Source organism: Rhinoraja longicauda, chromosome 15, assembly GCF_053455715.1.
Source record: "Rhinoraja longicauda isolate Sanriku21f chromosome 15, sRhiLon1.1, whole genome shotgun sequence".
NCBI lineage: Eukaryota > Metazoa > Chordata > Chondrichthyes > Rajiformes > Arhynchobatidae > Rhinoraja > Rhinoraja longicauda.
This window is the reverse complement of record NC_135967.1, coordinates 4390550-4407772: the sequence shown is the minus strand read 5'-3', so window position 1 is coordinate 4407772 and position 17223 is coordinate 4390550. Positions and strand designations below refer to the sequence as shown.

Sequence of the window (17223 nt, the reverse complement as noted above, 5' to 3'; positions counted from 1 at the left end):
ATGTTATTTTGCAACTTTTATCAGATTCCAAATGTATAGGAATGCAAGGATCTCTGTGGAACATCCATAGAGGAGGAAGGCATGCATTGGATAGCCAAGTATGCTGCATATCAATACAAAGAGGAGTTGCAAACTGCATACAAAATAAATATTAGCATAACAATTGCTACGTTAATTTTTTGGGGGGGAATATTTGTAACAAATTTACATTTAGCAAAGTTTCCATCATAATAATTTCTTTTATTAAGAGTGAACAAGCAATGTTAATTGTACAATATACTTTTTTTTGCTTTAAACAAAGTATTTTTATTGTCAAACTCAACATTCATAGATCTTCATAACTTAAAAAGTGGTCATTTACATTTCAATAGGATCTAATCCTTCCAGATGATCTAATCTGGTCTATACATTGTCATTAAAAATATAGTCTATGTAATAAATAAATATATAAAATAAATATAATATTGACATTTCTATAAATAGTTTATTGTTGATTTGTACAGTGTCCATGGTAAATTTAGCCCGTTCCAGAGACTGGGAACCTTTATATCCTGTTGGCTCTTGGCTTCCATGTGGCATAGTAAATAACAGCTCTCAGCAGGGTGTCATCCACAGATCCCGAATATATCAACTTTTGATAAATATATATATTTTTTAGCTCAAAGCTCCTTTATTTGCAGCAGCGTTAATCACCACTTAGTGGCCTTTCGTTTCTCTCCAGCAATAAAAGTGTCCATTGTCCACGAGGCTCCTCAACCATCATCTAGAAGCAAAAATTCAGTGGAGAATATAGGTGTGTGAGTATAAAAGAAAATCCTGGAACTGTGCACTCGATAATGGCTTGATAGTATTAGTAGTGGTAATGAATTCAACCAAAGTGGTCGTCTCAAAATGGCCACGAGGTTGTCGTTTGCACTGCTCCCCCGAATAGCTGAAGCCCTGGGTATGTACAACGCATGCAAGGCAGTGGAATTTATCAACTATAGTTAAAGAGGTCTCTGTATAACGCAGGTACTTTTTCAGGATCCACAGGTCTGGGTAAAAAGTGAGTGAATTTCTGATGCCGTTTAGTCCTATACCCTTCTCGTGGAGATCCGTCTTTATTCAGAGCCACGTAATAATGTCTCCCCGTGTCGCCATGTTTATACAAGGTCGATGCGTATGTGTTGTACCAGTTCTCTTCAAATTGTTCCCGGAAAACACACTCGGGTGTTAATTTTTTCTGAAAGATAAAATACGTTAATCAGAGCGCATCGTCCATGTATTTTCAGTACCACATCATTTGGATTTTTCCATAAGCTTTTTAAAAAATAAATTGAGGAGTTAACGTTAAAGCCTTCACATTTGTACAGAATATTAACAACTTCACACCTACACCCTGAAATTGATAATTACATCAGCCTATCTACAGAAAGTCTAACACCCCTGCTATTTTGTATCAATATTCATTTCAAGTATTGAATGAATGAATGAATGAATGAATTAATGAGTTTATTGGCCAAGTATGTGCATATACAAGGAATGTGCCTCGGTGCTCCGCTCACAAATGACAACACAAACATGCAGTTAACAATTAAGAATAAAGCATAACCACATCAAAACAATAAGGATACAACATTACGGTCTAAACATGTGGGTGAAAATAAACCAGAGCAAAAAAGAGACTACAGACTTTGGTTATTGAGTGGAACTATCGCTCGTGGAAAAAAAGCTGTTTTTATGTCTGGCTGTGGCTGCTTTGACAGTCTGGAGTCGCCTTCCAGAGGGAAGTGCTTCCAAGAGTTTGTGGCCAGGGTGAGAGGGGTCAGAGATGATCTTGCCCGCTCGCTTCCTGGCCCTTGCAGTGTACAGTTCATCAATGGGGGGGAAGGTTGCAGCCAACAACCTTCTCAGCTGTGCGAACGATCCGTTGCAGCCTCCGGATGTCGTGCTTGGTGGCTGAGCCAAACCAGACCATGATGGAGAAGGTGAGGACGGACTCAATGATAGCAGTATAGAATTGGACCATCATTGCCTGTGGCAGATTGTGTTTCCTCAGTTGCCGCAGGAAGTACATCCTCTGTTGGGCCTTTTTGACTGTGGAGTCGATGGTGGCCCCCCATTTAAGGTCCCTGGAGATGATGGTTCCAAGGAACTTAAATGACTCCACAGATGTGACTGTGGTGTTGTTGATGGTGAGTGGGGGGAGGGGAGGGGGAGCTCCGAAAGTCTACAATTAGTTCCACTGTCTTAAGAGCATTGAGCTCCAGGTTGTTGCGATGGCCCCAGGACGCCAGCTGTGTCACTTCCCATCTGTTGGCAGATTCCTCCCTATCCTGGATCGGTCCAATCAGGGTAGTGTCATCCGCAAACTTGAGGAACTTGACAGAGGAGTCTGTGGAGGTGCAGTCATTGGTGTAGAGAGAGTAAAGGAGAGGGGAGTTACCGTGTAGGAGTGGGAAGGGAACTAATGAAATGTCTTGGGTGCAAACAAATAATTTCATGAGGTTCAAATGATCATTAATGATATACGATATCCCCATTAAATGGGTAAAACCTGGTGACACATTTCTGTTCCTGTTCTGATAGAAGGCTGGTCAACTCCAAAATATTCATTCGTTCCCTCAGACAGGAGACAGTAGTCGACATAAACGTAGACTCTGGAGGGAAATGTTTCGAGTTGGGACCCTTCTTCAGTCTGAATAATGTCCCGACTCAAAATGCCATTAGTCCAAAGACCTGAAACGTCACCTGTCGTTTCCCTCCACTGATACTGACTGATCTGCTGAGTTCTTCCAGCAGTTTGGTTTTGCTCAATATTCCAGCATTTGCAGTTTATTGCATCTGCAGTTGAAAAAAATATGTGGTTTATTCAATTACAGCAAATGATGCCAAAGTCAAGGCTATCAACTTTGGCTTATTTATTATTTCAAGTGAAACTGATTTGAATTGAAACATGATTTACTTGCTGTTGCCAAGACTTGATCAAGCTCTTCATAGGCAATAAAATTTTGCTCCAGAAAAATGCACACACCAGTTCACTGGTAACTCGACACTGTGAGTCAGTGTCGGCGTCTCACTGGAAATGTATCACCAAGTTTCTAACCGGCTCATCCTGGCTGGTAGTGGAGATGCTTGGGCTGAGCGCATCACTTTGAGGTGGGAAAGGCACAAGTCAACAGCATTATCAGGTTGGACAGTTCATGAGCATGGATTGCAGGTGACCAAAGTGAATGGTCCCTGCATTTGCTTTCAAAGTTCATTTATAAAGAACAGCAACTTAAACATCAAAGGTAGACACAAAATCTTGGAGTAACTCAGCGGGACTGGCAGTATCTCTGGAGAGAAGGAATGGGTAACGTTTCGGGTCGGGACCCTTCTGTGAGAGGGGCTGGCCTTCGTTAGCGTCCAAAGTCAATGAATAGAAAAACTAATGGGAAAGGATTAATGTGGAAATTTAAAACAAAAGCCTTTAATTACATATGTTAATTACTATTATATCCATTTTGATGAAAAAATACGTTATTAAATCTTGGTTACTTTATTTTAGCAGCTGGTATTGTGCAGACAATGTTTGAACTCCATGTGTTAACTTTGTGTACCCAATAAAGATATTTATTTATTTTGACTATGAATGTCTACAGGCTTTTTAGCATCGATAGCTGGAGCAACTTGCATTCTTTCCCCAACACAGACTAACGTTTAAACGTCTGGGCGTGCATTTAATCAGTTTCACACAGTTCACTAGAGGGAGCACTGAGGAACAGCATAAGCATTGTAATGACGGTAACAAGGAGCAAGGAACAGAGAGAAAGAAGAACTGCTAGGACCAGTCCTTCTCCTTAGAAACAAGTCTTCTTTTGAACAATCAGACTTGTGTGAATGGTCGACCCAACCTGTTCTAATGCAGGTGGCAATGAGGGCCAAGGTGGGATGGGGGGAGACACAAAGCTTTGAATGATCAGTTTCACACAGTCGGAAAGAACATTCTTTTATATGATAAAGGCCCCAGATGTAAGGCTCTATTTGTGTCCACTTTTAACTAACATTCGTGCAATTTATATAAGGTAACGTAGATGGCTGGTGACTTAATGTGCTGATACCATTACTGTGTGGAATCTGTGCTAAGACACCTGACTGCTGCCCACTTCACTCAATTCAATGCATGAAATGAGAACTATTTTATTCTGAGTACCAGGTCAAACTAAAGAGCCTTATAAAATTAGTTGGAGTAAAACTACATCCTGTTTTATTGTTTTTTTTTGCGATTAATAATCTGTGTTTCTCAGCATCATTGGTGTTAAATGAAGGAAAAAATAACTAAATACTGCTTTGGGAAATGATTTTATAATTATGGAGGAATGCCATTATTAAAAACTGGTTTACAGCTTATGCCACAACTTAAAATTTGCTGTCTAATTAAACTCAACCTTAAAGAACACATGGTAGACACACAATGCTCGAGTAACTCAGCAGGTCAGGCAGCATCTCGGGAGAGAAGGAATGGGTGACGTTTCGGGTTGAGACCCTTCTTCAGACTAAAGAACACATGTTGGAAGCTCACATAATATGATTTGGTAACATGAGGAACTGCAGATGCTGGAAATGAATAAATCACAAGGTGCTGGAGTAACCCAGCGGATCAGGCAACATCTCAGGAGGACATGCATCGGCGACATTTCGGGTTGGGGTGCTTCTTCAGACTGGTCGACCCGAGTCTGAAGAAGGGTTCCAACCTGAAACGTTGCCTATCCATGTCCTCTAGTGATGCTGCCTGATCCACCATGTTACTCCAGCACCAGACAAATAAATTCCTGTCAATGCCACAGCAGAAAAATTGACTGGCAGATGCTGGCAATCCGTCCACCTGGCAGTGTTAACATGTTACAGACGGTTATCCAACTTACAAGCCATTAACGACTGTATACATCAACCTTGATTCCAACACTAAGATCTGTACAGATTCTTCAGCCCATTGTTGGGACTCATTTTATTTGAACGTACAAACATCTGATGAGATCTCGGACTCAAGAAAGATCCTGACCTGCAATGCTGATTGTGCATCCCCTCCCTAGATGCTGCCTGACCCTCTGACTTCCTCTAGCACTTGGTGTTTCCCAGCAGCATCTGCAGTTTCTTGTTCATCTCTCTCTTTATTGTTCGTTCTTCTTTCCTATCCTTTTTGTGTCCTTCTTTCATTCAACAGCTCAGTTCTCTTGGAGATGTGAGGAGGTGTGTACCAATTCCAGGCAAGGGAAACAGTCCATATATTGACTTGTAGCCCCTTTTATTCCTTTAAAATGCATGTTTAAGATGGCATGAAACTAATTCAGCTCTAGCTTAGAGGAAATCTGTGACCTTTGGAAGATATTTCCCGAGGCAAGACGTGCTCATTTAGAATAAATATAATTTTAAATCCCCTGCCCAAATTTTCCCCATTTTGAGTTGCAAGACAGTGAATGATTACAGAATAAAGAATGTTGATATTCCTGACACTGAAATTGAACACACACATTCTTTTTTTTCTGCTTTATTCTTTATCCTTGATCGCACAATTTTCTTTTCTCAATTTAGTTTAGGTTATTATTGTCACGTGTTAAGAGTGAAAAGCTTTATTGTGCGCTATTCAGTCAGTGAAAAGAATATACATGATTGCAATGAAGCCGTCCACAGTGTACAGATAAAGATACAGATTCCATTGCTCATTTTGGCTTTTACATCGGTTCTCCTGCCCTCAGACACTTGGGGTCTTGGAGAAACATTAGGGTTAAATGTAATCTAGGATGTAACATTTTTTATGATCGTATTTATTAGTACCAGGTACTCAAAGCAAATACATGTAAACTGCGCATAAATCTGTCCTTGCTTTGATATTTAATGGAAGGCAGGAAGTCCATAACCAATAAACTACACAAATGTCAAGACTGAAAACAAACTGGAAAGGGATCATATGTGGAATTCGTTATTTATTTTAATTTGCGGCTAAGTAACTTTGCTGATTTCCTTCCTTCCTGTTACTCCAATTATCATTCAGGGCAGCAAAGTGAACAGGTGGACTGGCGGCTGTCAGCACACATTGTTCAGACCCAGGCAGTGAAAAGGAGTTGCCTTCATGGGAAGCATCGAGGCAGAAGCTGTAGTGAGAGTTGTGTATCCTCTCTTCTACATAATTATAACAGCCCATTGGGTTTTAAACTGCACACAGCAGAACTCAAACCCAGTATAATACCCTTGGCTGAATCATTCCAGAGTTTCATCCTTTATGCGAAATGTTAATTCAAGCCCCTCCAAGAAATTCCATGGGAGTTTCCAAATTGTATAACTTTTGTTGTGGTTCAGGCAACTTCAATAACCATCACTAATATAATGTTCTATTCATATATTAACTGTAATTATAGAAACTTAATGTGTGCAGATTGGCGGTGGAATGTTTGACTGCTTTCAGAAGTCCTACATTGGCTGTGAGCGGTCTGAGCATTTCAAAGCCGTGACATAAAGGTAACTTCTTTCATCCTACATTTTCACTGTTCTGTCATGAATGTCTTCCCGGACAATGATAAGCCATATTCAATACAGTGGTTAATTCATAAAATAGAGACTGTATTGTTCTCTGCTTGGAAGATTGGGTTACAAATCTCATTGCTGTAAATCTGTCCACATATCAGTCACCAGAGAGACTACAGTAAATTCCATGTCACCTAACAGAAATGAATATTTTAGGAAATTCTTTCAGCTTTTATTACCATTCTGTCGAACAAGAAGGGCAGGGGGATACAAAATAGTTGTGCATTGCATGGCACTGTGAAAAAACACTGTCTGATACATTTGTTCTGCTTAAATACTATAACAATTGTTCCTTGATAACAATGCTCAACTTCTAAAAGAAGGAACAAGTCTACACTGCAGTTACTGATGAATGTTTTGAGTCAAAGGAAGTTATTCCTTTTAATAGTGGGTTTACTATTAGCACAGGTCTGGACCAGCAGGAAATATGCTTCAGATCTCTGGTGCTGCAGTGGCAAGATCACATTGCACCAGGCACCACACCAACTCATAGCAAGCTTTCTAACCTATTTTTTTTAAGAGGAAATTATATTGTGCACTAAAGACCCCCCCCCCCCCCCCCCCCTCGACACCACTCCCTTTACATTGCAGAAATACTTTAAGTAACAATAGTTGTGTAATAGTCACTTAAGGAGAATGGATTCTTAGAACAGCTTGTACTGGAGCCTACCAGGGAGAAGGGCGGCACGGTGGCGCAGCGGTAGAGTTGCTGCCTTACAGCGAATGCAGCGCCGGAGACTCAGGTTTCACCCTGACTATGGGCGCCGTCTGTACGGAGTTTGTACGTTCTCCCCGTGACCTGCGTGGGTTTTCTCCAAGATCTTCGGTTTCCTCCCACACTCCAAAGACGTACAAGTATGTAGGTTAATTGACTGGGTAATATGTAAAAATTGGCCCTAGTGTGTGAAGGATAGTGTTAGTGTGTGGGGATCGCTGGGCGGCGCCGACTCGTTGGGCCGAAGGGCCTGTTTCCGCGCTGTATCTCTAAATCTAAAAATCTAACATTCTGGATTTAGTGTTGTGTATCGGAAGTGTCAGTATTACAGTATAGCAAAGGGGATCACAGAGGCATGAGGGAGGAGTGGGCCAGATTTGACTGGAAGGAGGCCCTAGCAGGGAAGACGGTGGAACAGCAATGGCAGGTATTCCTGGGAATAATGCAGAAGTTGCAGGATCAATTTATCCCAAAGAGGAGGAAAGATTCTAAGGGGAGTAAGAGGCACCCATGGCTGACAAGGGAAGTCAAGGACAGCATAAAAATAAAAGAAAAGAAGTATAACATAGCAAAGAAGAGTGGGAAGCCAGAGGATTGTGGCTCTTTTAAAGAGCAACAGAAGATAACTAAAAATGCAATACGGGGAGAAAAGACGAGGTACGAGGGTAAACTAGCCAATAATATAAAGGAGGATAGTAAAAGCTTTTTTAGGTACGTGAAGAGGAAAAAAATAGTCGAGGCAAATGTGGGTCCCTTGAAGACAGAAGCAGGGGAATTTATTATGGGGAACAAGGAAATGGCAGACGAGTTGAACCGGTACTTTGGATCTGTCTTAACTAAGGAATATACAAACAATCTCCCAGATGTTCTAGTGGCCAGAGATCCTAGGGTGACGGAGGAACTGAAGAAAATTCACATTAGGCAGGAAATGGTGTTGGGTAGACTGATGGGACTGAAGGCTGATAAATTCCCCAGGGCCTGATGGTCTGCATCCCAGGGTACTTAAGGAGGTGGCTCTAGAAATTGTGGACGCATTTCCAATGTTCTATAGATTCAGAATCAGTTCCTGTGGATTGGTGGGTAGCTAATGTTATCCCACTTTTTAAGAAAGGAGGGAGAGAGAAAACGGGAAATTATAGACCAGTTAGTCTGACATCAGTGGTGGGGAAGATGCTGGAGTCAATTATAAAAGACGAAATTGCGGAGCATTTGGATAGCAGTAACAGGATCGTTCCGAGTCAGCATGGATTTACGAAGGGGAATCATGCTTGACTAATCTTCTGGAATTTTTTGAGGATGTAACTAGGAAAATTGACAGGGGGGAGCCGGTGGATGTGGTGTACCTTGACTTTCAGAAAGCCTTCGACAAGGTCCCACATAGGAGATTAATGGGCAAAATTACACATGATATTGGGGGTAGGGTACTGACATGGATAGAAAATTGGTTGGCAGACAGAAAGCAAAGAGTGGGGATAAATGGGTCCCTTTCAGAATGGCAGGCAGTGACTAGTGGGGTACCGCAAGGCTCGGTGCTGGGACCGCAGTTATTTACAATATACATTAATGATTTGGATGAAGGGATTAAAAGTACCATTAGCAAATTTGCAGATGGCACAAAGCTGGGTGGCAGTGTGAACTGTGAGGAAGATGCTATGAGGTTGCAGGGTGACTTGGACAGGTTGTGTGAGTGCGCGGATAGGATACATGGCAGATGCAGTTTAATGTGGATAAGTGTGAGGTTATCCACTTTGGTGGAAAGAACAGATTATTATGTGAATGGTGTCAAGTTAGGAAAAGGGGACATACAACGTGATCTGGGTGTCTAGTGCATCAGTCACTGAAAGGAAGCATGCAGGTACAGCAGGCAGTGCAGAAAGCCAATGGAATCTTGGCTTTCATAACAAGAGGAGTTGAGTATAGGAGAAAAGAGGTCCTTCTGCAGTTGTACAGGGCCCTAGTGAGACCGCACCTGGAGTGCAGTTTTGTGCAGTTTTGGTCTCCAAATTTGAGGAAGGATATTCTTGCTATTGAGGGCGTACAGCGTAGGTTTACTAGGTTAATTCCCGGAATGGCGGGACTGTCATACGTTGAAAGACTGGAGCGACTAGGCTTGTATACACTGGAATTTAGAAGGATGAGAAGGGATCTTATCGAAACATAGAAGATTATTAAGGGGTTGGACACGTTAGAAGCAGGAAACGTGTTCCCAATGTTGGGGGAGTCCAGAACAAGGGGCCACAGTTTAAGAATAAGGGGTAGGCCATTTAGAACTGAGATGAGGAAAAACTTTTTCAGTCAGAGAGTTGTAAATCTGTGGAATTCTCTGCCTCAGAAGGCAGTGGGGGCCAATTCTCTGAATGCATTCAAGAGAGAGCGAAATAGAGCTCTTCAGGATAGCAGAGTCAGAGGGTATGGGGAGAAGGCAGGAACGGGGTACTGATTGAGAATGATCAGCCATGATCACATTGAATGGCGGTGCTGGCTCGAAGGGCTGAATGGCCTCATCCTGCACCTATTGTCTATTGTCTATTGGACCAGGACGCAGCATGGATTCCATAACACTGGTACCAACGCAAAAACAAATTTATGATTTCATGTTCACGTGTGTATAGTTTGCAAGTCAGTCACAATCACCTGCAGTTCTGGTTGCAGCCCTTCTCACTGCTGCCCGAGTGGGTGTTTAATAAGAACCCCGAGATCAAAAGTGAAAGGAGTAGAATTAGCCCATTTGGCCCATCAAGTCTACTCTGCCATTCAATCATGGCTGATCTATCTCTCCCTCCAAACCCCATTCTTCTGCCTTCACTCCATAGCCCCTGAGATGCTAGGAATTGTCCATTGGTGATGAACACATGCACAAAACTACTGCAATAACCTGCCGTTGCCTGACTGGACAACCTACTGCTTCTACAGGGACTCTTGGAGTCAAGAACCGGCAAACTTAGCTTTAAGGAGATGGAGGGGGGAGGGGGAAAGATTTAATAGGAACCTGAAGGGCAACTTCTTTTTACACAAAGGGTGGTGGGTGTTTGGAATGAGCTACCAGAAGAGGTAGTTGAGGCAGGCACATTTAAAAAACATTTGGACAGGTATGTGGATTGGATAGATTTGGAGGGATAGGTGTCAAATGCAAGCATGTTGGACAACATGCCCCAACTAGATGGGGCATGTTGGTTGGTGTGGGCAGGTTGGGCTGAAGGACAACACTGTATGACTCTTGAATATCACTTTGTGAAGTTGTATTCTGTGTCTCCAACCAGTTGCACACATCCCCCTCAGTCACATGATGGCCAGGGTCGTTGTTTGGCCTTGTTAATTGTTGCACTCTCCAGTGACTGGAGATAGTTTGCTCCCTCTCCTCCACTCTCGTGTTCCTTTATCCTCCCATGCCCACAGCATGTGCTGTTAGATTAACCGGCTACTGTAAATTGCCTCTGTGGGGGGGGGGGGGGGGGGGGGGAGGGGAGGGGAGGGGAGGGGTAGCACAGGAGATCAGGAGAGTTAACGGCAGAGACTGAGAGAACAGGTTACAGGGAAGGTAGTGGAGGAAAGGGACTGCAGACTCAGTGTAGACTCGTTGGGACCAAATAGCCTCCTTCAATGCCATGAGAAACATAAATGAAACATTGCAAGGGTGCATTGATTAGTGCGGGTGTCAGGGGTATGGGGCAAAGGGGTTTAGAGGGAATGTTGGATCAGCCACGATTGAATGGCAGAGTAGAACTTATGAACTTTTTAATCTTAAAGACAGATATATGATATACTCAGGGGTACCAATGGCATGAACCTGCTGGATTGGCAGGAGCAAGGAAATCTGATTCACTGCAGGTGGCTTGGAAAGGAAGTTGATGCTTCTAGACAGGCCAGTCTGCATTCACTCTTTAATATAAGAAAATAACTGCAGATGCTGGTACAAATCGAAGGTATTAATTCACAAAGTGCTGGAGTAACTCAGCAGGTCAGGCAGCATCTAGGGAGAGAAGGAATGGGTGACGTTTCGGGTCGAGACCCTTCTTCAGACTTCACTCTTTAATATTCCCCAAAATGGCCAAGCAAGTCGTTGCATTATCATTCACTGTCATTTAACTCATAATTTAAGGCAGAGATACAGCACATAGATTCTTAATTAGTACAGGTGTCCGAGGTTAGGGGGAGAAGGCAGGAGAATGGGGTTAGGAGGAAGGGATTGATCAGCCATGATTGAATGGCGGAGTAGACTTAATGGGCCGAATGGCCTAATTCTACTCCTATCACATATGATCACTGTGACTGTTTCAGGGAGAAAGAACTAAGCATCATTGCCCACTTGCGGCAACGGCAATGATCTTGCCCGACACCCATGCGCCATTAATGAACGAACAACAGTAGTTCAAGCCAGTGGCCAAGGAGGGAAGATAGACACAAAAAGCTGGAGTAACTCAGAGGGCCAGACAGCATCTCTGGAGAAAAGGAATGGGTGACATTTCGGGTCGAGACTAAGGAGGGAATCTTGAGAAGTAGAAACGGTCGTGAAATATTCGGATATGAAGTTACATTCAAATCGGAAAGTTGGAATAATGTGTAGGAAATAACTGCAGATGCTGGTTTAAATCGAAGGTAGACACAAAATGCTGGAGTAACTCAACGGGTTAAGCAGCATCTCTGGAGAGAAGGAATAGGTGACGCTTCGGGTCGAGATCCTTCTTCAGACTGATGAAGGGTCTCGTGCTGAAATGTCACCCATTCCTTCTCTCCAGAGATGCTGCCTGTCCCGCTGAATTACACCAGCATTTTGTGTTTAAGTTGGACTAATAGTGTAAGAAAATAACTGCAGATTCTGGTACAAATCGAAGATATTTATTCACAAAATGCTGGAGTAACTCAACAGGTCAGGCAGCATCTCAGCAGAGAATGAATGGGTGACGTTTCGGGTCGAGACCCTTCTTCAGACTGATGTCAGGGGGGTGGGACAAAGGAAGGATATAGGTGAAGACAGGAAGACAGTGGGAGATCTGGGAAGGGGGAGGGGAAGGGGAAGAGAGGGACAGAGGAACTATCTAAAGTTGGAGAAGTCGATGTTCATACCACTGGGCTGCAAGCTGCCCAAGCGAAATATGAGGTGCTGTTCCTCCAATTTCCGGTGGGCCTCACTATGGCACTGGAGGAGGCCCATGACAGAAAGGTCAGACTGGGAGGGGAGGGGGAGTTGAAGTGCTCGGCCACCGGGAGGGGTTAAGGTGGACTGAGCGAAGGTGTTGAGCGAAACGATCGCCGAGCCTGCGTTTGGTATCGCCGATGTAAAGAAGTTGACATTGAGAGCAGCAGATACAATAGATAAGGTTGGAGGAGGTGCAGGTGGAAAAACAGTCTTTCCAGGTGAGACAGAGGTTCACCTGCACCTCCTCCAACCTCATCTATTGTATCTGCTGCTCTCAATGTCAACTTCTTTACATCGGCGAAACCAAACGCAGGCTTGGCGATCGTTTCGCTCAACACCTTCGCTCAGTTCGCCTTAACCAACCTGATCTCCCAGTGGCTGAGCACTTCAACTCCCCCTCCCACTCCCAGTCTGACCTTTCTGTCATGGGCCTCCTCCAGTGCCATAGTGAGGTCCACCGGAAATTGGAGGAACAGCACCTCATATTTCGCTTGGGCAGCTTGCAGCCCAATGGTATGAACATCGACTTCTCCAACTTTAGATAGTTCCTCTGTCCCTCTCTTCCCCTCCCCCTTCCCAGATCTCCCTCTATCTTCCTGTCTCCACCTATATCCTTCCTTTGTCCCGCCCCCCTGACATCAGTCTGAAGAAGGGTCCTGACCCAAAACGTCACCCATTCCTTCTCTCCCGAGATGCTGCCCGACCTGCTGAGTTGGGGAAGAGTCGGGAGTGTTTCATGTCGCAGGTGGATCCCTACTTACAGCAGTACACTCACTCCAGCACTTTGTGTCTATCTCTCATTTCAAAAGGAGTGGGCGACCAGAGGCAGCGGGGGTGTTGTAGCGGGTAGCTGGGTTAGAGAGAGGCGCATGGGGAAGGTGGGGGGCTGAAGGAGGCGAGACCAGTCTTTGTGTGCACGGCAATGTCTCAGCGACAGAGGCTGTACAGTCACTAATCCCACCCTCGCACTCACCCATTCCCAGTCTGCAAACTGTTGGCAGTAATCACCCGCACCTCACCCAGTCTAAAGTTTGAGCCGAGTTGCATTAACCGTTGCATGTTTGCCTGTTACGGGCGCTGCGGTGTGCGTGAGACTGTATGTGTGACTGTGTGTGTGTGACTGTGAGAGTGTGTGTGACTGTGAGAGTGTGTGTGTGACTGTGCGAGTGTGTGTGTGACTGTGAGACTGTGTGTGACTGTGAGACTGTGTGTGTGTGACTGAGAGTGTGTGTGAAGAAGGTCTCGACCCGAAACGTCATCCATTCCTTCTCTCCTGAGATACTGCCTGACCCGCTGAGTTACTCCAGCATTTTGCGAATAAATACCTTGTGTGAGAGTGTGTGTGTGGGCGTGTGTGGAGGAGAGACTATGTGGGTGAGAGACTGTGTGTGGGGTGTGTGTGTGTGGGCGTGTGTGGAGGAGAGACTATGTGGGTGAGAGACTGTGTGTGGGGTGTGTGTGTGAGTGTGTAGAACATGTCAGACTTACCGACCCGTAGAGGTCGCCTCTGTAGTTCATCCCCAGGTAGAGTCCAGAGTCCACGCCGCGGATACTGACCAGACCCACGGCCAGGCTGATGAACTCCAGGATCCCTGCACAACGCGGCAGAAAGGGAGAAGCGGTCAACGGCTGGAGCCCCAGATTGGACAAGGTGGCGCGGGCAAGCACGGCACGGTCCGGCCGAGCGGACTGTTCCGGTGAAAGGTGGCAGTGAAATGTGCCGGGGGGGGGGGGGGGGGGGGCAGCCAGAGGGTGTCCCGGGGACTTCCCAGGGGGTAATGCTAGTCCCAGTGTCCCAGTCCAGTGACACCCCCCCAGGGCACCTCCAGAGGGGTCATTCACCCACACTCTGCCCCACACACGGGCAGCACTGTGTCCTTGCCAGGGCAAAGTTACACAGTCACCCACCTTGACTTTACAGACGCAGTTAGACAAAATGCTGGAGTAACTCAGCGGGTCAGGCAGCATCTCTGGAGAGAAGGAATGGGTGACGTTTCAGGTCGAGACCCTTCATTCCTTCTCTCCTGAGATGCTGCCCGACCCGCTGAGTTGTGTCTAACTGCGACTTTAACCAACGTCTGCACTTTACTCATCAGACCTTCACTAAACAGCGAACGACGCCAATCTCAGCGATTACTGGTAAAGGAACGCGTTTAAAACCAAATGCAGAGAGAGGGAGGGCTGCCTCTGGTCATGAAACCACCCGCCGCCGCCGCTTCCAGTTACTGGGTCTGGTTTGTTTGGCCTTAAACGAATAGTCGGTGTTACAGGGGTCTCTGGGGAGGAGGGGGCTTCATAGTCTCGGTCTCCAAGCGCAGCCTTGGGAAAGGGAGCTGCTCTTGGGGGGGAACCCCCTCCTCTGGGCGAGTGTGGGAACCCTCCTCTGGGCCAGTGTGAGCAGGGGATGTGTGTGTGTGTCCCCCGGGTGATTTATGGGCCGTTCAGGGTGTCGGGTCTGGGCGGCGCTGCGCCTTGAACCAGTCTCACGTTTCATGGGGATGAAAGACACCTGTTCCACCCTTCGGTGTGTGTGGGGGGTTGGTGTGTGGGGTTGGGGATGAGACTGGGGAGGGGGACAGCAGGGTACAGGGTGCTGTCTGGTGCTAGTTGGGGCACCGGCCCCACTCCTGTGCCGGAGCGCATTCACCCCGTCTCTCGCTGTGACCGAGGATCTATCTCACAGTTAGTTGTACATCTGCCATCAACCTGCCTCTGTGTTTGCCCCCCACCCCCTGGGGTCGGATACGGGGACGACGACTGTGGGCAACCCCGCCTGGGTGGGAGGCAGAAGGGTGGGGGGCAAACACAGAGGCAGGTTGATGGCAGATGTACAACTGAGAGATAGATCCTCGGTCACAGCGAGAGACGGGGTGAATGCGCTCCGGCACAGGAGTGGGGTCGGTCGGTGCCCCAACTAGCACCAGACAGCACCCTGTACACTAGCACCCTGTACACTAGCACCCTGTACACTAGCACCCTGTACACTAGTACCCTGTACACTAGCACCCTGTACACTAGCACCCTGTACACTAGCACCCTGTACACTAGCACCCTGTACACTAGCACCCTGTACACTAGCACCAGCCCCACTTTGCCATTCCGTGTATTTCGGTGTGTTTCTCCCTCGGTGCCCTGTTCCTAACAACAGCGAGTGGAGGCGGTGACACGGTGCTGCCTGGCCTGGCCTGGCCCCACCGTCCGTGCACAGAGAGACACGGGGAATACCGTGTACACAGTTGTGGACACAGTAAACGCCGTGTACACAATGGACACCGCCCGGACGCTCCGCTGTGTGTTCGGGGCGCTCGCAGCGTGCAGGTATTGGGGGATAGTCCCCTGCCCCCCTGGGTTGGTTGGGCCGAGGGTGGGGAAGGGTTGGGGGGTGTCAGCGGGGAGCGGTGCATTGAGGTGCCCGGGCGTGAGTGAAGCCTCCCTCGGGTAGTGGGGTGGCCGGGTGTCCCCTCGCTCCCTCCCTCCCTCTGCCTCAGCGCGGACACGGCGGCTGTGGGGGTGTCGGCAGATACCAGTTGCTGGGGAGAGAGGGTGGGGGGTTGGGGGGCAGTGAGAGAGAGGGTAGGGGGAGAGAGAGGGGATGGGGGAGAGGGGGTATGGGGGGGGGGGGGGGGGTGGGGGCAGCTTACCGAAGCGGCTGTGGTCGTGCCGGGTGCCATGCACCGTTCCATTGGGGAAGATCTCCAGGTGATAACCGGTCCTACAGTAGAGTTGTCTCCGCCTGAGGATGCCCTTGAGGTGGGCGAAGTCAGTGGGTGATCCTCGCTGCAACCTGCCCTCGATCTGCCCGAGCCTCTCGTTGAGGAAGCCGGGGGAATCTGCCTGCAGTAACATGGGCATATTCCCCAGAGAGACGGCGTGTATGTCCGAGTCCACGGATCCCAGGTAGCTGCCGATCTCGGCCATCAGAGTCATGAGCGGCCGGGCAATTACAACGGCGGTCACTTTATTAACCAGCTCGCTGATACGGAAAGTCTCGCAATGCAGCCCCCTCGTGTATAATAACAGGCGAGACCACTTTGTTTTGACTGCTCTGTTTATAGGGATCCCGGCGCATTAATCTCCGCTTAAATTTCATAACTGAAGTCGAGGGGAATCAGATGAAAGCAGCTGTTTATATACATCCTCGCACATTGACAGATCCGATATTTAAATAAGCCCCGCCTGGGATCCCCACGGATTACGGTCTGTGAGAATCATTGGGCTCCAACTGCAAGACCTTCAATCCATTGTTAACCGTGTAATACACACACACACACACACACCCACTCATAACACACACACACATACATACATACACACACACACACACACACACACACAACACACACCCACTCATAACACACACACACATACATACATCACACACACACACACACAACACACACCCACTCATAACACACACACACATACATACATACACACACACACATAACACACATACATACATCACACACACACAGATATCACTCACACTCAAACACATAACACATAACACACATACATACATACACACACACAACACATAACCCACACACACACATAACACACACACAACACACACCCACACATAACACACATACATACATACACACATCACACACACACACACAGATATCACACACACATTCCACTCCACCGCCACCACACTCATGCCAATGCACAACATGCCCCGATACACACACATATACCATATAGGATATATACACAGCCCCTCCCACACATAACCACAACATATATACATTATACACTGCACTTCGGTTTAAAGCAGCATCTGCAGTTCCTTGCTACATGTATACATTACAGCCCACAAACA

At 46.5% G+C, this 17223-nt stretch overlaps 1 protein-coding gene across 1 annotated transcript; it reads right to left on the bottom strand.

Annotated features, from left to right (window-relative positions):
• Positions 1 to 976: 976 nt before the first annotated feature.
• Positions 977 to 16330, bottom strand: fgf16 (fibroblast growth factor 16). The gene is made up of 3 exons (XM_078411888.1): positions 16037 to 16330; positions 13884 to 13987; positions 977 to 1222 (listed from the first exon to the last, which is right to left on the bottom strand). The coding sequence occupies exons 1-3, from the start codon at positions 16320 to 16322 to the stop codon at positions 977 to 979; spliced, it is 636 nt and encodes a 211-aa protein (XP_078268014.1). The 5' UTR covers positions 16323 to 16330.
• Positions 16331 to 17223: the final 893 nt, after the last annotated feature.

Excerpts from the sequence above, each read along its gene's own strand:
- fgf16 (XM_078411888.1), bottom strand. The coding sequence starts at position 16,322 with ATGACTCTGATGGCCGAGATCGGCAGCTACCTGGGATCCGTGGACTCG. Across the intron at positions 13,988-16,036 it reads GCACGACCACAGCCGCTTCG|GGATCCTGGAGTTCATCAGC; the intron begins GTAAGCTGCCCC and ends CGCGTTGTGCAG. Across the intron at positions 1,223-13,883 it reads GAGGCGACCTCTACGGGTCG|AAAAAATTAACACCCGAGTG; the intron begins GTAAGTCTGACA and ends TTTATCTTTCAG.